At 39.4% G+C, this 23,470-nt stretch overlaps 1 protein-coding gene across 6 annotated transcripts in view; it reads left to right on the top strand.

Annotated features, from left to right (window-relative positions):
• Nucleotides 1-23,470, top strand: part of kmt2d.L (lysine methyltransferase 2D L homeolog) — a 99,348-nt gene that overhangs the window by 30,866 nt on the left and 45,012 nt on the right. For 3 of the 6 annotated variants that reach the window (XM_041582489.1, XM_018247368.2, XM_041582490.1), the window contains exons 16-34: nucleotides 421-602; nucleotides 2,691-2,855; nucleotides 2,941-3,050; nucleotides 3,393-3,434; nucleotides 4,152-4,379; nucleotides 4,502-4,648; nucleotides 4,762-4,878; nucleotides 5,008-5,135; nucleotides 5,962-6,103; nucleotides 9,881-9,967; nucleotides 10,444-10,563; nucleotides 13,150-13,302; nucleotides 14,100-14,163; nucleotides 14,505-14,725; nucleotides 15,835-15,908; nucleotides 17,049-17,099; nucleotides 18,764-20,551; nucleotides 21,339-21,512; nucleotides 21,827-21,960. In XM_041582489.1, coding sequence (XP_041438423.1) covers nucleotides 421-602; nucleotides 2,691-2,855; nucleotides 2,941-3,050; nucleotides 3,393-3,434; nucleotides 4,152-4,379; nucleotides 4,502-4,648; nucleotides 4,762-4,878; nucleotides 5,008-5,135; nucleotides 5,962-6,103; nucleotides 9,881-9,967; nucleotides 10,444-10,563; nucleotides 13,150-13,302; nucleotides 14,100-14,163; nucleotides 14,505-14,725; nucleotides 15,835-15,908; nucleotides 17,049-17,099; nucleotides 18,764-20,551; nucleotides 21,339-21,512; nucleotides 21,827-21,960 — 4,127 coding nt within the window. The remainder of the gene's footprint in view (nucleotides 1-420; nucleotides 603-2,690; nucleotides 2,856-2,940; nucleotides 3,051-3,392; nucleotides 3,435-4,151; nucleotides 4,380-4,501; nucleotides 4,649-4,761; nucleotides 4,879-5,007; nucleotides 5,136-5,961; nucleotides 6,104-9,880; nucleotides 9,968-10,443; nucleotides 10,564-13,149; nucleotides 13,303-14,099; nucleotides 14,164-14,504; nucleotides 14,726-15,834; nucleotides 15,909-17,048; nucleotides 17,100-18,763; nucleotides 20,552-21,338; nucleotides 21,513-21,826; nucleotides 21,961-23,470) is intronic. The other 3 variants (XM_018247369.2, XM_018247370.2, XM_018247371.2) reach the window with 3 other exon arrangements.

Genomic DNA, 23,470 nt, shown 5'->3' with positions numbered 1-23,470 from the left:
TGAAAGATAAAGTTTTTGTAGATCGGCTAAAGACCTTAATAAATGGTAGACATGCCTTCTATACTCATAGTAGATCCAGGTGCTAACTTCATTTTATGCTTTGTATGTATTTGCTTCTCTTATTCCACTTTCGACTTATGGCACAGCTACCTTTCATCATGCTTGTATCATACAAGCAATATTCTTGAGTCTGCTCTTCATTTCTGCTGCTGTTAGTGTTTCTTGTCGTACAGCTAAAAAAAACACCCTGCTCCCTTTTTTTTTTAAGAAGCCAAATCTTATGACTGTACTATAGGAGTGTTTGTTTTTCAAGACTTCTGCTCACAGAGATGTACATACACTCTTTATGTTAGTTGTCCTTTCTTGCTTATAATGTAACCCTAGGTTGCCCTTAATGGTGGATTATTTATCTCTTCACAGATCACCAAGGTGATGCTTCTAAAAGGCTGGCGATGTGTGGAGTGTATTGTTTGTGAAGTGTGTGGAAAAGCTACAGACCCTTCTCGTTTACTGCTCTGCGATGACTGTGACATCAGTTACCACACGTATTGCCTAGATCCACCACTACATACAGTGCCCAAGGGTGGCTGGAAATGCAGATGGTTAGTGTTCAATTGAAATGGAACCAGTGTTTAAGTTCATTGTAATTTTTCTATAAACAGAAAGCACAGCGAATATGAAATAGGCAGCAAAATAATATCTTTTTGCACAATATTACTTGGTCAGAAGCAAATAATCTATTGGTGCTTTTAAAAATGCCTTCCAGTGGTAATTGCCTTACAGCTCTTTCACAATCTTTTTCTGGCGATTGCTTGGCAGACTATGGGAGGGTTTGAGTAATGGGAAACACTGTGCTATTTCTCTACAGAGTGCAACTTATGCATTGTCTACATGTAAAAGGGGATAATGGGTTGCATAATTTAATGTGGAAAAAGGAAATTGGAATTGGATCCAAAAGATTCAAATCTGATCGAAAGGAAATACTCCTCCAATTTTGTGTGACTAAAATGCTGACAAGAAAGAGCAGCTTCTTATGAAATTAATATGGGGAAAATAACTCCCATGAAATTTGTCTTTATGATTGTGGCATTTTATATCTAAATATTTTATATCAACATATTTATCTAAATTCTATATCAATATGCTTGAAAAAGTTATGTTTATTAATTTCTTCTTTAATTGTTCTACTTACGACTTCAATTCAAGTGGTTGTGTTCATATTTGGAACCCAAAAATTGGGTCCCAATGCTGGTTGGGGTGTTCCCACTATCCTTTTTAATAATGTGCAGATCTCTCCCACCCACCATTACCACACCATATAGAGCCTGGACCCAAACCATGAAAATCCTCAAAAAAGACCCCATTATGCTTACTCCCAAACTTCCATTATGAGGTAACTCCCACCTTCCCCATTTTGAAAACCTGGAGAACGTTCTATATTGGCCAAAACAAGGAATCAAACATCTAGGGATCTCCTGCAGAGCGGAACCTTCCTTACCTATGAAGTACTTCAAGCTAAATGTACCATTATTTAGGTATTTCCAAATTCGCCAAACTTTTAAGTCCCAATTTGGTAACCTTTCCCCCACACTAACTACCTTGGCAGTGGAAGAATCCCTATCAGGGGAATTACCCAATAAACTGGTATCGAAGCTATTGCAGCATGCTCACCTCTGTTCCCCCTCCATTTAACCTAGCACAGGTGAAATGGCAATAAAATGTTCCTGAGCTCACCCAAGATGGTTGGGACGAAGCCGCTGGAAATATGTACAATAGCTTAATAGAAATACTGGACAGATTAATCCAATACAGGGTCTTCCACCAGCTCTACATAACCCCCAAAAACTAAAGAAAATGGGTAAGAGAGAAGATGAAGCCTGCCCCAGGTGTAGGACTAATACGGCCAATTTCTTACACATGATCTGGGAATGCCCAGCAATAGCTGACTTTTGGTTGCAAATAATTGCCACACTAGCAAACACACTAGACTACCCGCAAGTACTCTCCCCCATGGTGTGTCTATTGGGAGTAGTGGACCATTTTTTACCTACTACACATGCAAAATTGCGATTCCGTGTCCTACTCTTTTATGCTAAAAAATGTGTAATAATGCATTGGATGGAGCCTAACACACCCACAAGAGACTCCTTGATTAACCTAATTAACCAAACAATACCCAAAGTTAAACTTACTTATGAAGCCAGAGGCAATGCAACTAAATTTGAAAAAATATGGAGTCCCTGGTGGGAGTCAGGACCTGGAGCAGAGCCAATGGAAACCGGGGATGGGGTATGAAGTGTTGCATCTGTAAATTGATATCACATACCAAAGCATATAAAGTTGTGTTCCCTGTTGTTTCCACTGAGTAAACAAAACCAGAGACAAATGTAATTTCAAGTACTACTGTTTATTGTTTGTTTTGTTACAAAATTAAAATTATAAAGTTTACCTTTAAAAATAAAAAAATATAATGTGCAGATTATTCCTTCAACAGAAATTAAATTTAACTTACATGTATTATTAGTTGTAGACCAGTTTTTAGGTTGCAGAGCAAGTTCAACTGATCAATTTGGCTCCCCTAAAAAATGGTATGGTTGTGTTACTTGTTCTGAAAAAAATGTTATAGCTGCAATATGTATGTTTAAAGATTGTCTAGTTAGCTTATGACTTCCCTTCTGTGTTTCCTAAAGGTGTGTGAGCTGTATGCAGTGTGGTGCAGTCACTCCTGGATTTCGTTCAGAGTGGCAAAATAACTACACACATTGTGCGCCATGTGCCAGTCTTGTAAACTGTCCTGTTTGTCACCTTAAGTACTTGGAGGGAGATCTTCTTATCCAGTGTCGTCACTGCGAGAGGTAAAGACTATATCAAATTGAAGAAAAATATGGATGCAACCTTCTTTAAACTTTCCATGAACCCTTTGTCTTGGTTTTCCCATAGGTGGCTCCATGCCGTGTGTGAAAATTTGTTCACAGAAGAAGAGGTTGAACAGGCTGCAGATGAGGGTTTTGACTGCTCATCATGTCAGCCATTCATCCCTAAGCCAGTGGGTAAGTGATGATCATTCTGTTATATTAAACCATTGCCATTTAAAAACAATAAAGCACTTTTTGCTGATGGCATTGGTAAGATCTAAATAAACCCAAAAGAATGTCCAAGCTTATGGCTAGCAAGGCAATAATGACTGATTAAGGAAGCAATTATCGTGATTGCTGCTTTTGTTACTGGTTTAATATCTGCAACAGTTTTTTTCCCTGCTTTGGTTTGTTCTGTTCTGTTCAGCCACAGGTACAGAATTGATCTATTTTAAATGTAATTGCACGGATCTTAATTATTATGTGTATGTGTGCATTTTTTTTTTTTTTTTAAAAAAAAAATATTTTGTTCATCAGTTCCAGCTGTCATTCCAGAAAGTCCAAGGCTTAAGGAACCAGGTAAACCTATACCTATTTTTATACCTTACACTGTTTATTGTTAGTTGATGACTTTGAAGTTAAACTAAAGAATGTTATTGGGTATCTGTTATGCATTATTACAAAGCTTATCCACAGCACGTCCTTTAAAGTGGACCTTTAACTCAGATATAAAAAGGTGTACAAGTCTACCCATTCTGGTACATAAACAAGATCTTTCCATGATGCAAAGTTTGCCTTAACAAAAGTCTCCACAAAATGGCTCCTGCCTCTGTGATGTGATTATAAATTCCAAGACTAATAGAATCAAGATTTAAATACTTTAAATAGTTTTAAAAGTGAAGTTTATTTTGCTTGACTGACATCATTACATAGGATTTGGAATTATTTATTAAGGTGACAGGTCCCCTTTAAGTCCGAACAAACAACAAAGAAACAACAAGAAAGTAAATTGACACAAATATATATGTATTATAATTTGTGATTCCTGTATTATAAGGGGATGTTTAGATTAGCTTTTAGTATGTTTAATGTTTGTTTTTTGTATATTCTTTGATTTATCAGCCATTCTATGCTGCCTATTTTTAATTTGAAATTGAAATATTTAATGAACTATTTATCAAAATGTAATTAAGTAAACTGCCCTTTTAATATTTTTTTAAGCAGAAACTTTTGGCGGCGCTCTTTTTTTTTTTTTTTTTTCTTCTAACATTGTTTACTATCATTGTTTACTATCAGCTGCTTCTTTTGCAGAACCCCAGTACTTCCGTTTTGATGGGGTTTGGTTAACTGATGCAGGCATGGCAGTGTTGCGAAGTCTTTCTCTGTCTCCAATTCAAAAAAAGAAGCCCAGGCGGTCACGGTTATGCACAGGAGGAGAGGTTTTTATTGATTGCCCTGAAACGATGGGGACTGAGGAACGGAAAGAAGGGGAAGTTGAGTGTGAAGATCATAAAGCTGATGACAGTAAGTTGGGTGTCTTTCCCTCCTTAATGAATGTTCAGAAGTATGAAACACCTAGTGCTATCACAGTTACTTTTTATAAACCCATGTAGAACTATTTATTTCTTCCCATAATCTCATTCCAGACTGCAATGTGGAGCCCATGGAGTGTGATATAAAGACTGAGGCAATGGGTAGCCCAGAACGTGAAGCATGTGCAGAAACAGAACCAGTAAAATGCATGGAAGATGTGGAGGATGTTAAAAAAAAGAAAAGAAAACCCTACAGACCAGGTTGATATTTTCTTTAAGCAAAAAGATGTATTTATTTGTGCTTGGGGCTTTTCAAAGCAATTAATGACCATATTGTCCTCATAATGGTCTTTCCTCCCCCCCCCCACCCCCAGGTATTGGAGGTTTTATGATCAGGCAGAGAAAAACTCATACGAGGACAAAGAAGGGACATGCTGCATTTCTTGAGGCCTGTAGAGAAAGCCAGAATCAAGATGTTCATCAAGATGATGGTATGTATATACCTAATATGCATGAGAGCAGTAGAGCCATCACTCCATCTGCCTGTCACTTAAGTACAGAGAATCTTCTTACTTATGCAGAGTAAATAATAAAATGTTTTATTGTTTTTGTTTTTAAAGTAACTGCCCCTTCTGAGACTCCTACAGAAACTTGTCCAGAAACAGGAATTACAGAGTCTGATGACAAAAAGAAACGAAGAGGCAGAAAAAAGAGCAAATTGGAGGATATGTTTCCAGCATATCTTCAGGTCAGACACTGTCCATAAATATATCTGTTAATAATACAGATTATCTTTATTTTGACATGCTATACTGTTATTTGGGGTTTGGAAACTGTATAAACATGACACCTATGCCTTAAAGTTGCTTCTCTGTCATTACCGATATTCAATTCAACTGTCTTCGCTCAAATTGACAACCTAAGTTGCATGCTGTTCAGGGGCAGATTTCCATTAAGGCTAGTAATGTGGATGAATGGAACTTTTTCTATAATTTTGATAAGAGAGTGCTATGCATATTATTTGCAAAATAGCCTGGCCTTTGTCCGTGTCAAGTAAAAAATGTAATTAGTACTTAACATTCATTATGAGGGCCCATCAGTTAGTAGTTTTTAAGTTAGCCCAGATCACAGATGGTAGTGCATTTTAGAAAAAATCAACCCTATGTGCTCCTACAGGTAAATTACAACTTTTGTCAATGTTTCTCAGACATTAGAGAATCACTGGTGAATAAACTGTTGACAAAAAAACACCATCCACCTATGATGCTGTTCGTAACTGTAGCCTAACCTAACTGTATAGACTCCTTGTAATCAGTTTGATGTTGAGAATAACCAGCCCAGTTGAATTGTTGTTTGGACTTCTTCAGTACTAGCACTTTGGGGTCAAACTTTTGTTTTAACATAAAATGGGTTTTCATGCCTCCCATACAGTTAACTCTGAATTTTAAGTTTTATATTGGCGCTTAATATCTTTATCGCAGAGTTACCATGGATTACAAACACTGAGTTACTCCCTTTTTATGCCAATTCAATTATTTTTATGTTACTTCTAAAACAATACCATTTTTATATAGGAAGCCTTTTTTGGAAAGGAACTGATAGATCTTGGCAAGCAGGCCCTTTTGGCAGCCCGTCCAGTTGCTCAGAAGCAAAAACCAGTGCAGGGTGCTACCTTGCCATCACAGAGCTCAGTTCAAACATCATTGCAAAGCACAGGTAAGACCAGTTAATTTTTTTATTTTTTAATTTTTGATTTAATAAATATATGTTCTGTATACATTTTTAGGTCTGTCTTTACTTTTTTTTTTAAAATACAGCAGGGAAAATAAGTATTGAACACATCAACACTTTTCTCAGTAAATCTATTTCTTATGGGGCTATTAACATGAAATTTACACCGGACGTTGATAACAACCCAAGTACTCCACTTATACAAAGAAAACAAAACAAATACGTTTATAAATCGTGTGTTATAAAGTGGAATGACACATAAATATTGACCACGTGAAGAAAATGAGGTTCAAAAAGGCATGGAAAGCCAAGAAACCTGCTGAAATCTGTCAGTATTTAGAAAGCACTCCTGCCCCCTATCAGTGCAAATCAATATCCCATGCTTTAATCCTAATTGATGGTCTATAAAAAGGTTTTCATTACCTAGGCATCATACAAGAAGCACCTCTTGGTGGCTAAAAACAAAGAGCTCTCAAGACCTTTGCAACCTTATTGTTGCAAAACATACTGATGGCATTGGTTAGACATATTTCTAAACTTCTGATTGTTCCAGTGAGCACCATTGAGGCCATGATCCATAAGTGGAAAGAACACCCTAAATTTCACCCTAAACTGGTCAGGTTCTCCTTGCAGATTCTGACAGAGGAGTCCATATAATCAGAAAAGTTTCCCATGAGCCAAGGATCAGTCATGGAGAGCTTCAGGTACAGTTGTTTCAAAGAAAACCATAAGCAATGCACTCAACTTACATGGCATGTATGCATGCTCACCGTGCAGGAGTCCACTACTGAAGAAAAAGCATGTTGAAGCTTGTTTAAAGTTTGCTGCATAGCATTTGCTCAATGAAATTCTGGGAGACTATAGTCTGGTCAGATGAGACCATAATTGAACTCTTTGGATGTCATTGCATACACCATGTTTGGAGGAGAAATTGCACTACACATCACCCCAAAAACACCTAATGAAGTTTGGAGGTGGGAACATCATAGAGCTGTATTTTAGCATAGCGTACTGTAAGACTTAATGTAACGGAAGGAAGGATGAATGGAGAAATGGAGATACCTGGTGATTCTTGATAAAAATCTTCCCCATCTACTCTTCAGACAATCGGGTCAATTAAATTATTTCAGAAGGCTAGCATCTGGACTCTCTGCCCATTCCCCCGGAAAACTCTGGATGTCCAGAGTTCCCACCACTCCATCCACAGCTCGAGCATTCTTAACTGCATATCCCGAATGGAACAGAACGGGCAATTGTGCCAGTGCCCCCCGTCTGGGGAATTCTCTAGGTTCTACTCCAATCTCTTCCTGGTTTCAAAGACAGGTGGATCATTCAGACCAGTCCTCGGCCTGAATTACCTCAGCCAACACATATGTTCTGTACGACTCAAAATGCAGACCTTACAATTGGTGATTCGAGGAATGGGGAATTCTCTAGGTTCTACTCCAATCTCTTCCTGGTTTCAAAGAGAGGTGGATCATTCAGACCAGTCCTCGGCCTGAATTACCTCAGCCAACACATATGTTCTGTACGACTCAAAATGCAGACCTTACAATTGGTGATTCGAGGAATGGAACCGGAACTACTGATGATGTCTTTGGCCATCAAGGACATCATCGCTTCCTGAGAATTGCCTTCAAGAACCTTCCCTATCAGTTTGTGGCCCTTCCCCTTGAGTTGTCACCCTCCCCTATGGTCTTCACCAAACTAATGCGTTGACTGCAGTCTCCTTACGGCCTCAAGGAATCTCCGTGACACCCTACCTGGACAATCTTCTTCTGAAGTCCAGGATAAGGGAGCATTGCAGAGCAGATCTCCAGAAGATGATACTACTGCTCCAAGACTTTGGCGACACCATCAACTGGGACAAGTCCAGTCTACTCCTCAGCCGCCAGATGACATTTCTGGGTCTAAAATCCAACACCCTCACACAGTGGGTGACCTTACCACTAGACAAACAGATTAGGATAAGAGATCAGGTTAACAAACTAACCTACATCCAGCATCCTACCGCACTCTTGGCAATGGAGGTATTGGGAGTGACGGTTTCCTTCTTGGGGGTGGTGCCGCTCGCTTAGATACACTTGCGCTCCCCACAAGCCAACATCCCTTCCGGAGGGAAGGGAGGTCCTCTCTCTCAAAAGATCACCCTAGCCAGCCTACAGGGTTGGGGGGGGGGAAACATGTACATACAGGGTCCATGGTCCCGCCCAAAGCAAAATTCCCAGAATCATATTGGAACTCCTGACAGTACGATTGGCTATCCATCACTGGGCGCACCAGTTGCATACAAGATTAGTGAGAGTTCAGACTGACAATTCCACCACAGTAGCTTATAGAAACCTGCAGCAAAGCAGCTCTAGCTGAAGCTCAACAGATTTTGACGTGGGCGGAACTCAACTTGGTAAGACTATTGCTATCCATATCCCTGGAGTGGACAACACGAAAGCGGTGTTCCTCAGCCGGAACCAACTAGATCCAGGAGAATGGGAGATTCACCTGGAGGTATTCTCACAAATTGTCAGTCATTAGGGGCGATTCCAGATCGACCTGATTGCCCCAGAACCAATAAGGGGTAGAAAAATTTTGACAGGATTGGCAGACACCTACTGACGGCAAGTCATAGCCGAAGACGTCATTGCCACAAGGTTAAAACCGCGCAAACCCACCTCATCTAACAAGTATCATAGGGTATGACGCAGCTATTGGACGCAGCTATTGGACGCAGCTATTGGAACTAGTGGCTCATCTGTAAGGTGGTGTTCCTAGTGGCGATTTCATCGGCCAGAAGAGTCTCAGAGCTTAGTGACTTATCGTGTGAGCCCGATTACACAGTCCTGTTGTTCCTACCTAAGGTAGTGTCTTCATTCACATGAATCAGGAAATTGTGGTACCATCGCTGTGTCCGGAACCCAAGATCTCTTAGGAATAAGACATCATAATCTGAATGTAGTCAGAGCCCTTCATTGGTTTTTCTAGAAGTCCAAGATTTTTGATGTCCCAAAGACTGTTGTAATTCCAACGGGGCCTCCAAGAGGCATAGCAGCATCCAAGACTTCTATGGCAAGTTGGCTGAAGGAAATCATCTGTCAGACCTACATTTCCAAGGGAAGATTGCCACCAGAAGGGGTGCGAGCACAATCCACGAGATCAATCTGAGCTTCCTGGGCATGGCGCAATTCGGCATCACTGGATCAGATCCGCAGATAGGCCGCCTGGTCGTGTGTTCACACATCCACCAAATCACAGTCTAGACACCTTCCTCCTCAGAGGCCTTCCTTGGCCGCAAGGTGTTACAATTCTGGTACTATAATGTGTCGCAATCTCTCTCGCTCCCACCCTGCTGTTCTTGGGGCTGCTTTGTTTAGTCCCCAGCTGTTCCCTGTGTCCCCCAGAGACCACAGAGAAAACAGAATTTTTGATATCGACTACAGAGAAACGGATTTAACGGTGAGTATCAAAAATCCTATTTTCAGTAAGCATGTTAAATAATTATTCCTTGTGTCATTCCACATTATTACACACAACTTAATTTATGGACTTGTTTGTTTTGATTTCTCTCTATGTGTGGATTACTTGGGTTGTTAGACATCTGGTATACATTTCATGTCAATAGCCCCATTAGAAATCTATTTAATGAGAAAAATATTGACGTGTTAAATACTTATTTTCCGTGCTGTTTATTATGTTTAAAAGTGCTACATTGTGCTGCCATTTTGGGCTTTTGAATGTTAATTAAAAAACACAATTTATTTTCTTTAGCTCCTTCAGGAGAGCCTGTCATTGCATCTACTCCTGCAGCACCACTGGAAGAGTTAAACAGCAATAAAATGAAGACAGAGAATACAGGTTGGAAAAAAAGATTCTTGCAATGTGCTTTCTTATTAAGTTATTTTTTGCCATTAGCCTGTTCATTGTGAGAAAAATACTTTTTTTTCTTCGTTAACCACAAACCCATGCTTTTAGCACTCATTAAGAACTGCATTTCAGCAAAGGAAAGCTGTGGGACAAAAGAGCTAGCAAATAGCAATGCTCTGGTCATTGAGAGGGACAGTGGTGGAAAGTTTTGTGATCCAGTGATGGATCTTGCCTGCCTTCTTATAGTCTCCTTTAACTACTTGCAATTTTTATTTTACATTTTTTGTGAAAACAAAAGAAATCCTTAAATTGTAATTTTGCTTGAAGTTTGAGTTCTCCTCTGAGGGAAGCCTGTGTGGATAGAAAATTAGTCCTGAACTACTACACATAAGTAGTGTCTTCCTTGATTTAAAGTAATTGAATATAAAGTGGCCTCAGTGATTTACATGGCACTCCACTCCCTGCAGAGGTTGCATCCGAGGCAAAGGTCCAGAATGTTGCTGCAGTTCCTCACACTGAAGAGAGAATTACAGTGCTGCTCCCAGAGGCAGCCCTCGGGCCGGATCTGGATAAAATCTCCACGGAGGGTTGGTCTCTCCTTTTCCCCACCCCTATCTTTTCTGTTCTGTGTTGGATATAGAGAAGTATAAATTATTCTTCTGCATCAGTTCTCTAAAAGCTCATTGCTAGTCTTCAGTTGCATCCCTTTTCCAATGCGCTGTAATGTAATGCTGCAAATGCGTACAGCAGTGTGTGTAATGTTTTTGACTTGGTGTGATATTCTGAAGAACACAGTTCTGATACTGCTTTGTCTGTTGCAGACATTCTTTACCCCGTCCTCATTACTGAGAGAGAGAGAGAGAGAGTGTGTGTGTGTGTGTGTGTGTGTGTGTGTGTGTGTGTGTGTGTGTGTGTGTGTGTGTGTGTACAGCTTCCTGAATAATGAAATACCATTTTTACCCATCTTGTCTCACTGTATTAGGTTAAATTACACTGTATACATCTTTCCTCACTTGTAATCGTTTTATACAGTTTGCTCAACTGATAATATAATTTGTTTGGAAAGCTTTTGTATGCAGTACTTTTTGGCTTAAAGGTGCTATTCACCTTTAAGTTAACTTTTACTATTACTGATATGGAATGGCTTATTCTAAGCAACTTTTCAATTGGCTTTCATTTTTTTACCTTACCTTCTTCTGACTCTTTTCAGATTTCAAATGGGGGTCACTGACCCCATCTAGAAAACAAATGCTCTGTAAGGCTACACATTTACTGTTATTGCTACTTTTTATTACTCCTCTTTCTACCCAATGCCTCTCCTATTCATATTCCAGTCTCTTATTCCAATCAATGCATGGTTGCTGGGATAGTTTGGACCCTAGCAACCAGATTGTTGAAATTGCTAACTGGAGAGTTGCTAAATAAAAAGTTAAATAACTCAAAAACTACAAATAATAAAAATATGAACAACCCCTTTAAAGGAGAATTCAACCTGTTGGGAAAAAAACCTGTACCCCCCCCAGGCTAACTACTCCCCAGGGAAATGCCCCATACTCCATACTTACCCCTCGCCACAGATTCTTCCAGCATAGTTGCACGCATCTATCTTCCGCGTCCTCTATAAGCAGACTGGGAGATCGATATTACACAGCAATTGCCGATCTCTCAGTCAGTCAGTTTACCAAGGAGCTGGAAGATGGATGCGGGCAACTCTGCTGGAAGAATCTGCGGCGTGGCACAAGTATGGGGTGTTTCCCGGGGGGGGGGTAGTTAGCCTGGGGGGAGGAGGGAGGTGGTCTACCTGGGGTGGGGGGTACGGGTTTTTTCACCCACAGGTTGAATTCTCCTTTAAGATCAAATTGCTCCTTATTTAATTAGTGTGCTTTTGTGTGTATTTACCAACACACGTTTTCCCATTAATGCAGTGGGTTGATGCTTGTATCCCATTCATGCCTATTTCATTTGAGTTTTGAGCCAATTACCATGCCCAGAGTGTTGAGACTAAAAAAGAAAGGCTCTCTTATTTATATGCATTGTAAAGTTGCTGGTTTCCCCAGTAATGTACTATTGCAGCTAAACTGGGAGTTCACAGGCAGTAAAAATATGCTAGCATGTTTTTACTGCCCATGAACTCCCACTTGCCGACAACACAACACAACACAGAAAGGAAAATGTGGAGTTTCAGTGAAGGAAAGACTTGCCTACTGGAAGAACATTTTTTGTTGTTTTTCTTAATTATAAGTTTTATTGAACATAATTCAGCAGCATTGGACAGTACAATTACAGATCATCATTCAGTGGGATATCTGCAAAAAAAAAAAACCACATGTATCTGCAAGAAACAATATTGATGAAACTACTCAAAATGAAGAATTTCTAAAAGATGTATATTGGTGTAATTCACAATAAAATAAGACTGGACTGGGCCGGGAGGGATATATGCCATTAGGAAACCACTGGGGCAGGAGAGGTGCATCAATGTTAAGGCTATTGGTCTAGTGATTCCGTAGAAATGGATTAGGAAATAGGTATTCTTCTCGCATCTTAACTGACCTTCAGGCTGGTTCCCCCATGCAACTCTGGGGTATATTTATCAAAAAGTGAAGTTAGAGATCGCCCCAGTCCGCTAGAGTGAAATTCCACAACTCTCCATTCATTTCTATGGGATTTTTAAAAGAGTTTTTATCAATGAGTGAAAGTTCACGCTTCGATAAATATGCCTTGCAAAATGCCATAGGAATGAATGGAAAGTGTCGAAATTTCACTCTAGCGGACTGTGGTGATCTCTAACTTTACTCTTTGATAAATATTCCCCTTTTTTCTTCTTCCCTAGATGAGGCTAACCTCACGGTTTTGATCCAATGGCTTAGCACTGAAACAAACTGTTCAATGTTCTGTCTATCGACTGAACAGTGAAACTGATGGTTTAAACAATTTCCATGCTTAGGGGTCTCTCATCTTTGAGGTTGTAAATGTCTACTACAGCCATTTGTTAGTTGAAATAACATCTTTAGTGGCTGTCTTGATGTTCTGTAAAGGTGCTAGCTGGTGTTATATGTATTATTTTCTTCACTTTAATCATGCTGTATGTTCTCACTTTTCATTTTTGCTTTAATACCAAGGCTATACAATTATAACACATGACACAGATGTCCTTTCTGTTTATATGGCAGAACTCCCTAAGATGGAAAACACAGATATACAGCAAATGTTAAAGGATGTGCTAGGGCCGACAGAACAGGAGCAGACTCTAAACAACATCAGTGGACGGTTGGATAGTTCATCTTCAGGGGCAACTAACCCGTCCCCACTATCCTTTCTGCAAGGTAAACTTTACTAACAAACTCTTATTCAGAGCATGCAATGTGCATATACAAATATAGGTGGAATATAATGTTAAGAGTTGCATGACTGCATAAGGCATTAGGGGCAGCCTTTCTAGTGCTTTTATATAGTTTGTGATCAGATCTATTTTGTGCAACCCCCTGGATGAGAGAACCTGGCAGTGACAATTTTAGTTTCCATTCAAATCTTTTGTTTTCAGGGCTACAGCAGCCCAAATTTCTAACTTGTATCTTTTAATATGTGCTGCTCTGTGGTGACTAGCCTAGAAGTCTAAGCTAACGTGTTCCTGAAAATGTGTGCTGTTAAAAAGTTATTTTCATGGGATGCAGCAAGGACACTGTGTACATTTCCAAATTATCAGAAGGTTTTATGATCAAGGTATAGTGGAGTACTTGTATGAAGAGTCTAAAGGTTGCGGTCCCATGGAAGTATGACTTGGCAGTGCTGCCTTGTATCTGTATGGGAAGTGGCCTACTCCTTTGTGATCTCTTTATTTGTAGAAGCAAGCAGTTGTTCCATACCCCCAATGATTCATTGATGAACGTGGCTTCTTGTCAGTAGCATTTGTGACATCACTGCCCAAATGACGCATAATTAATTGGTTTGACCATTAAGCAGTAGTTAGTTTATGTGACCCGACCAGAATATCTTTTGTGTTGACAGAGATATTAGTGAGTTATTCCTTACTGTCACACTTGTATCACAGACTGACAAATATGGCTTATTGTCTACTGTTTTTTTTTAAGTATATATAACATATATGTATATTTTATTCTAGGTGTGTCCCATCCAACTACTTCTTATGTAGAATCTTTCTCGCAGTCTGGATTTATGGAGAACAGGTATATATATATATATATATATTTATAAACTTCTAATTATGACATCAGGGATAAAAATAGAAACTTTTTTTTTTTTAGCATTCGAATTTTGGTCATATTTGTGTTAGGTGTACTCCTGAAGTAGTCATCTGTGGAGCTACAATGGAATGGTTTTCCAAAGCAGTCAGATCCATACTTTCTCACTTGTCTCTTGCCAACTGGTAGTTATTAGTGATTCCATAAGTAGAAATTTATACCAAAGGTATAAAATTACCCCGGTGTGTAAAAGGTACAATTTTGTTTTGTGGAATTGCAGCACAGTACGTGCCAAACTAAATTACTCATTATTTTATTCTGTACAGGAATTCTGTATTCAGCCCTGAACACTGTGATACGGAGAGCTCTTGGACTACAGCCTCCACTCCAACTACACCAACCGCAGAAGGGGAGACTGATGGCCTATCCTACAACCAGCGTAGCTTGCAAAGGTGGGAGAAGGATGAAGAGCTGGGTGAACTTTCAACTATATCGCCTGTTCTCTATGCTAACAAGAACTTTCCTAATCTCAGACTGGAATATCCAGGTAAGATATACGTTTTAAAGTTTGCATTTTCTGTTCAACCTGTAATGGAATTTCAGTACTGTAGATTCAAATAGTTGAGGTCTGGGTTTGTGCTGTAAGCATGAACAACATTGGTGGAAATCCATGAAATTATATATACATATACAGTAAAGGGGGTTGCGAACCCAACTGTATATTATGAGCCACATTGTGGAGAACATTTTACTGTATAGTGCAAAAGGTTATCAAAGTATTTAAAGGAACAGTAACACCAAAAAATTTGTGTTCTAAAAAAAATGAAAATATAATATACTGTTGCACTGCACTGGAAAGGTTGTGTGTTCACACTTCAGAAACTCTACTATAGTTTATATAACCAAGCTGCTGTGTAGGCATGGGGGCGGCTATTCAAAGCTGAAAAAGGAGAAAAGGCACAGGATACAAAGCAGATAACAGATATCTCTCTGTAGTATACAACTGGATTCGTCAGAACTTATCTGTTATCCACTGTATATCCTGTGCTTGAATGGCTGCCCCCAAGGCTACACAGCAACTTGTTTATATATATTATAGTTTTGTTTCTGTTCCAGTTCTACCAGTGCAGGGCAACACTACATTATAGTGTCATTCCTATAAAACGCTTTCATTTTTTGGCGTTACTGTTCCTTTAATCTCATTTTTGAATTGTGAATAATTTCTAACAATCTAATTCACATAACACAAACATATACACAATAGGATGTGTTTCATCAGGCACCAAGTAAGATGCTAGTATGGTTGTAGAGAGTGGAAGTAAACTTAGAGTAACTGGTGGAAACCCACACAGACACAGGTTAAACATACAAACTCTTTGCAGATAATGTACACTTCAGAAACTAGCTCGGGCCACAAAATTGTCAGTGGTCAAAATGTACTGCTTTCAAGGGATACCTGCTGATATTTTCACAGATCTCTCAAATCTGCATTAGTTTAAAGAATTTTAGTTTAAAATAACGTTGATAGCTTTTCTTTTCATTGTTTCTTACTATTGCATTTTATATTGAGGGGACACTGGAACCAACTGAATAAAAATAATCAAAAATGAATTTCACTTAAGTCTCTTGTCTTAACACGGAGCTGCTTTCCTTTAGATTGGACCAGTCGGTGTAAGCAGATCATGAAGTTGTGGAGAAAAGTTCCAGCATCAGATAAAGCACCATATCTGGTGAGTCTTTCTATAACACTGAACAATGTTAGTTTGGTGTAAAGAAGTGGCAATAATATATAGCTTTAGCTATAGTGGTGCAAAAAGTGGGGGTTGCCATCCTGAAAGATAGAAAGAGATTATGGATGAACTCTTGCTTGCTGTGCTAGCTGGGGGTCTGTTACATTTGTCTGTTTCCATTAGGGATGCAACGAATCCAGAAGTCGGCCTTTTCCAGCAGGATTCGGCTGAATCCTTGCGTGTAGCCAAATTTCGAATTCTAATTTGCACATTTAAATTAGGTTTGGGAAGGGAAATCACGTGACTTTTACTCTCAAAGCAAGGAAGTAAAACACTCTTTTACTTTTTCCTTTCCCTTCTCTAATTTGCATATGCAAATTGGATTTGATTCAGTATTTGACCGAATCTTTCACAAAGGATTTTGGGGATTCAGCCCAATCCCAAATAGTGGATTCGGTGCATCTCTAGTTTCCATTGTATTGTTGAAAGTAGGCCCTGTTCTCTGGTTAACCATAGGAGATTTGGTCCAACCCTGCTTGCAACTATAGCAGTTTGTGACTGACCAACCTTTTCTTTAGACAGATACAAAATTAATGCTGCTTATGGATGTTCATAAAAGACTTGCATGTCTGATTTCTTCAAAATGTGATGGTTAATTGCCAATTAATAACCCAATAGGGACTTGTAATGTGATAATTTAATTGTTATTCTTAATTAGTCTAATTTTCTTTACCACAACTACTATTACTACTACTACTACTACTACTACTACTACTACTACTACTACTACTCATCTTCCATTTTAATTTCAGTACTGCGTCCTCATTGCTAGGGTAGTCCTTCCCTAGTAACTAGTTAACAGTAAATTAAAAAAAAAAAAACTAAACCAAATATTTTGCAAGCGGGTCTTCCATTTTGATTTTAGCAGGGAAGATGCTTTCCTTGTTTTCATTTATACTTCCTGCTTGAGGGGAGATGAGTATCTGGTTACAAAAACATATTTTATTAAAATCAGACCCGTAAATTTCTCTCCATAAGCACATCTATGTATTCAAAACTGGTCTATTTTGTTTGTTTTTACAAAATGTGTTTTAGTCTATAGAGTTCTGAATTGCAATGTTTTTTTCTTCAATCCCTCAGCAAAAGGCCAAAGACAATCGTGCTGCACATCGAATTAGCAAGGTTCAGAGGGTAAGACCTCATCTGAACTATCCTTATTCATACTCCTGTATACTTTGCCAGCCTTTCTATGCAATTTGTTGTCTAGCTAGTTTAGAATTTCACTATTTTTTTACACTCCATCCTATTTTATGAATCAATAATTTTATATTTGAATTTGTGCATTCATTTTTTTTTCCTTTTAGATACTGTAAACGCTCAACTGTCTTAATGCATTTCTGAATTGAATATAATTCTTCTATCTATGTTTGGCAGGTTGAACAGAAACAAACTTTAAATGTAAATAAAATATACTACTTTTTGTTAAAGTGGTGGTTCACTTTTAAGCTACTTTTCTAAAAAAATCTAAAAAATAAGTGTTCTGTAAGGCTCCAAATGTTGTTGCTACTTTTTATTACTAATTTTTCTATTCAGGCCCTCTCCTATTTATATTCTAGACTCTTATTCAAATCAGCGCATGGTTGCTAGGTTCATTTGGGCCCCAGCAACCCGACTGCAGAAATTACAAACTGGAGGGTTGGTGGGAAAAATGCTAAATAACTCAAAAACCAAATGATAAAAAAAACGAAAACATGTTGCAAACTGTCTATGAATATAACTCTCTACATCAACTACTACTAAAAGTTAAATTAAAGGTGAACAACCCCTTTAAGGTATAATAACTCCCGAGAGTGTGCCATCATACTCTCAGGACGAGGAAGGATTCACTGGCACTCGAAGGCTGGTGTAAGCAGGGACAAGCCCTTGCGTTTTTATTTAGCAGAAAGGTGCAACGTTTTGGGGATAAAACCGCTTTGTCAAGCATGAAGATTTGTGAAAGAGAAGTCAATTTAACACCCCATGTAAAGTAATGCACATGTCATTTTTCCTTTCTCCCTCCCCTCCGTGTAGGGTAAGATAAATGATCAAATTTGATACATGGTTTGTTGCCATTTATTGTGCTTCAATATATTTTGCTACATTTAATTACTGTTACTTTATTTAGAAGTGTTTTTTGCTACACACCAAGGATACAATGTTGAGTTCATAATATATTATTTATCTTTGGCTTGTTATATCTATTGCTTTGATACCTCTGGACTACTCAAATTAACTGATTATTCCCCCTGAGTGATTACATTTTCAAAAGGACTTTTTGATACCTAAAGTACTCTGTGTCACTAAGTGAACTAATCAAGTGCTCATTTCTGTCATTTTTGTATTTTTCTAGTTTTATATTTTTCTATGTTTGCTCTGTGGATATCACTTTGGGGTACGCTACGTGGGGTGTTAAATTGCCTTCTCTTTCACAAATCTTCATCCTTGACAAAGGGGTTTTATCCCCGAAACGTTGCACCTTTCTGCTAAATAGAAACGCAAGAGCATGTCCCTGCTTACACCAGCCTTCGAGTGCCAGTGAATCCTTCGTCGTACTGTTATTGGGAGGGTGCAGATCCCTCCATCACCGTGCAACAGGCATCCAGTCTAGAAGGTCAGGGTGTGCGAGCGGTGTCTCCTTTGTCCATCACACTCTCAGGAGTCAGATTGCTTGTGCAATTTGCTTTCCGAAATTGAGCTGTTTGTATCTTTATCAATAGTACTAAAGTGGATAAATTTGTATGTCATATTATAGTAATGCTGTTAAGCCAGTATTTAATATTTTCCCACAATTTTCTTTTCTTTTCTGGACTGAACAGCAGGCAGAAAATCAGATCAACAAGCAGTCCAAAGTAGAAGTTGCACGAAAAATAGAACGTCCAGTGCTTCAGCTTCAGATCCCTCCGCATTCAGAATCTCAGCCTGGTGCAACCCCAGATTTTAGGACTGGTGTACAAACTGCACAAGATCCTTTCCTGTCTAGTGACTCTGTTTTGTCTACCTCCTCAGACTTGTTTTTAAAGCCTTCACCAGCTGGCACACCAGGGGTAGAATCACCTGGTGATGTTTTCTTTAAGTTGCCTCCTCCTTCACCATCCCAGGAGCACATTAACAGTTCTCCTGCTTACTCTTTGGACCCTCGATACCAGTCTTCCTTGGGACAGTCCCCAGCTTCTTGTGGGCCCTTCCAGGCAATGACTGGGACTGAGAATCACCCTGGACCCAATGCACAACATGCAATTCAGAAGTTTGATTACCAGACCTCTCACCAAGCCGCCACCCATCACCAACCTCTTACTCCAGAGCCCTTTATTAAACCACGTTACCCAGCTGGATCCCTTGATAACTTGTCATTGATCGGGAGCCCTGGTCCACGGTTAAGCCAGCCATTTGAGAACTCTTGCAAACCTGCAGAACCAATGATGTCTCCAACACGCTATGGGGATACCAAGCGTCACTCTGATGGAATGCTTTATCAAATAAAAAAGGAAGATGTTGGTTCTCCTGGCTACCCCCACAGTGTTGGGTCTGGTGATGGAACAGCCGAGATGAAATGTGATGTGTTTAAAGCACCTCTAACTCCCCGGACATCTCAAATGGAGCCTCATAGCCCTGCATCATCTCACAGAGATCCACACCTATATACACCAGTGACATCACCTCAGCACCACTCAGACATGTACAGGCAATCCTCTTCTGCTTCATATACAGATCCTTACTCCCAACCACCATTAACTCCTCGACCCCAATCAGCAGAAGGGAGCTGCACTTTGAATCCTCGATCTCTACCCTCCGATCCCTTCACTCGTGTCCCAACAAGCCCGCAGTCTCAGGCCAGTTCCCAGTCCCCGTTAACTCCTAGGCCACTTTCGGCAGATGCATTTTGCCAATCTCCAGTAACCCCACGGTTTCAGTCTCCAGACCCATACTCGCAACCTCCCTCACGTCCTCATTCTCGTGACCCTTTTGCACCACCACACAAACCTCCTCGACCACAGGTTGCAGAACAAGGTTTTAAACCTTCTGCTCCTCTCTTGCATACATCCCCTGTTGGATCAGGCTACCAGTCATCCCAGGAGGTCCACCCTAAATTACCAGTGAATCAGCAGCAGAATTCTATGTTTGCTCGCTCTCCTGGTGCCAGTGTTTTTCCAAATGCTCAGAATCAGTTATGTTTTACTTTCCCCCATTCACCTGGGGATAGTGGTGTTAAAAATTCGCCCTCACACCAGCCTAATCTCCCATCTTCCCATTCAATGAACACTTTCCATCCCAACAAGCATCAGAGTTATGCCTCTCCCAACAGCAACACTCCCTCTTTCCATGCAGCCGGCAGCCCACATTCATCTGGAAATAGCAGCACTTCTGATTTATATGCACAGTCTCCTCACAGACCTCCTTCAGTTTTGCCACAAGAACCTACCTATCAGTCTCCTGCTACTAGCCAACGTCAAGGCCTTAACTCTCCAGCAGAAAAGCAGAGGGAAGATCTAAATGGAACTGTTAATGCACTTGGCACGGCTTCCAAAGAAGTGCCAGAACTTCAGAGCACTCCTGATCCAGCACTGAGTAATATGAGCCAGACAGAGCTGGAAAGACACCGACAGGTATAATGCACCTTGGACTATCCTTGTTGAGAAATCTCAATCATATTGACACATTTAATTGTGATGTTTAAAAGCGAACTAAAGCTTAACTAAAGAAATATAGTAGAAAAGAGTAACAAAATATGCTTATTTTGTATTTGATTAAAAAAATCTACAAATTGTTTACAAATTCTTACAGGTGTATTTTTTTTTTCTTTTTACAATTTTTATAAGTGCACTTTTTATGGCCAGTTTGCCATTATCATTATTTGGTCTTTAAAGGGATTCTGTCATGGGAAAATGTGGTGCTTTTTTTTTAGATCAATTAATAGTGCATTGGAATCTGTTTTTCAAAAGAGCAAACAGTCTTTTTTTTTTTTTTTTTAATTTATATTTTGAAATCTGACATGAGGCTAGACGTGCTGTTAGTTTCCCAGGTCCCCCTCAGCCATGTGACTTGATAAAAGGCTCTGATAAAATCCAGTCACTCTGCTGCACTGCAAGTAATATCACCCCACAAATTCCTACCTCCCCCTAGCCCATCAGTAGAACAATGGGAAGCTAACCAGATACTATATGCCACACCTAGTGGTAGAAATGAGAATAGGACTCTAGTAAAAATCTGTCAGGCTTTCTGAATGCACAGGATTAGGCACAATAACCTGAGATGGCTGCCTACACACCAATAATGCAACTAAAAATGTGATTTAGTAATAAAAACTAGAACCTAAAAATGATGACAGAATCCCAGTAATGTTTTTTTTTTCTCTTCCTTTTAATAATTTTATGTTACTTTTTTTCCTCTCAGAGACAGAGATTAAGAGAGCTTTTAATCAGACAACAGATCCAGCGGAATACTTTACGTCAAGAGAAGGAAGCAGCTGCAGCTACACTGAGTTCATCCCATCCAGGGTGGAGTGTTGAATTGAGTGGGCAAAGTTTTGATGCAGCAGGACGAGTTGCGATGTACCCTTCTGCACAGGTGTGATAGTACCTCTGTTCATAATGAAGTACAGAAGCTTCATATTTGTAAAACTTTATCACTGGTATTGTACATGAAATCTAGTCTTCTGTAGGTGAAGCAGATCAATTAGCTCCATTTAGACTAAGACTAGTCTTTGAGAACCGTAACCGTTTAGAGAGAATGAGATATGCAAATACTTCCCATTACAACTATCTAAATGCATTTAACTGATCTGTTTCATCTTCAGTTATAATGGAAAGTGTTACTTCAAATTAAAAAAAATATAAACCATTATATTTAGAAACAATAATTTTTATCATGTTTTTTTGCAGGAAAAGGCTAATCCTTCGGTTATACCTGCCTCTCCTGGAGCAAGTAAATCTTCTGCTCATTCTTTTCCCCAAGATGATCGACTAAATATGCCTATGCTTAATGCATCTCCTGGGACTTCTGACAATTCTGGAAGGTGTGTGGTGTAAAAAGTGTTTGTACATTACCTCTAGATGTTTTTTCCTGTACAATGCTTGTGTAAAGGTTTCCGTGTTTTGTTTTTTAATTGAATTGAAAGAAAGTTGGCTTCTCGTCAGGGCTGTGAAGTTGGTGTATAAATCCTTTGACGCCAACTCCTCAGTTTATGGTATCTCCAACTCTGACCCCTCTGTTTTTAAAGGAACACCAAATACTGAAAGTGTAACAAAGTAATTATAATATAATGTAATGTTGCTCTGCACCGTAGTGATGGACCGGAAATCCGCAGGCGCGTTGGGGCTGACTCCTGCACAAAATCTTTGGGTCGTGGGGTGCGGGTCGAGCTCTTCTCCTGCTTCCCCACCCATGACCCAATACTTCTGGCACCGGAATTTATAGACTTCCGCCTGCCTCCGCCCCTTTTGTGATGTCACTGTGGGGCAGGCACAGGTTTATAAAAAGAGGACTGGGCCGCCGGGTTCGGGAGGGGGCGGGTTAGGGTCAGGTGTGTATGTATGTATGTTATGTATGTATGTATGTGTATGTATATATGTATATATGTGTATATGTATGTATATATATATATATATATATATATATATATATATATATATATATATATATATATATATATATATTATACACATATATATATTATATACACATGCTGCTGTTACATAGCGCATAACAATCTGATACAATGGTGTTTTATCTGCTATGTATCCTGTGCCATTTCTCCTTTTTTTACAGCTTGAATGGCTGCCCCCATGGCTACATTGCAGCTTCTTTATATAAACTATAGTAGTCTTTCTGAAACACTATTGGTGTTACTGATCCTTTAATATACTAATGTATTTTCCATGTTGACTGAAAGAAGTGAAATACACAACATACAAGGCATTTTAGCACTGCCAAAGCTCAATAAACCATATATTTTGGTAATTCTAAACCAAAATCAAAGTTAAATTATATAAACCAAAAACTGGAAAACCTAAAAAAATATATTAATTGAACCTGGCATATAGCTGTAGAATAGTTTCTAAATACAACAAAGTTTCTGCCATATCACAAGTTGAAGGTGCACGCATTAGCCTCCGATTTAATGAAAAATAGTGTTTGTGGTGGTTCCCTGAATGCTCCATCACTGACATCCTACTTGTGATATTATTACATTATGACATTTTGGAAACACACACAGAAGCAGATTACTACAATTTAAGTTTTTTTCTCTGTTGTCTCAGGGGGACACAGGGAACCACTGGGGTTAAGCTCCACCCTCCAGGAGGCAGGATACTTGGAATAATTGATGAGGGGCCTACCAGAGGGCATGGCTTAACCCCCCTCTGTAACTACCCAGTTCAGTTTCCAAGTGTCCAGCTTCCTAGGAGGACAGACATACAGATCTGCATGAAGATGGCCAGCATTGTACTGGCACAGGGGCCTCCTAAGGAGTAAGGTTACCTGTATCTGTATCGGTGGCCCCCATTGTGGGAATTCATATCATGGTC

This window comes from Xenopus laevis, chromosome 2L (genome assembly GCF_017654675.1).
Source record: "Xenopus laevis strain J_2021 chromosome 2L, Xenopus_laevis_v10.1, whole genome shotgun sequence".
NCBI lineage: Eukaryota > Metazoa > Chordata > Amphibia > Anura > Pipidae > Xenopus > Xenopus laevis.
This window is presented reverse-complemented; position numbering and strand designations above follow the sequence as displayed.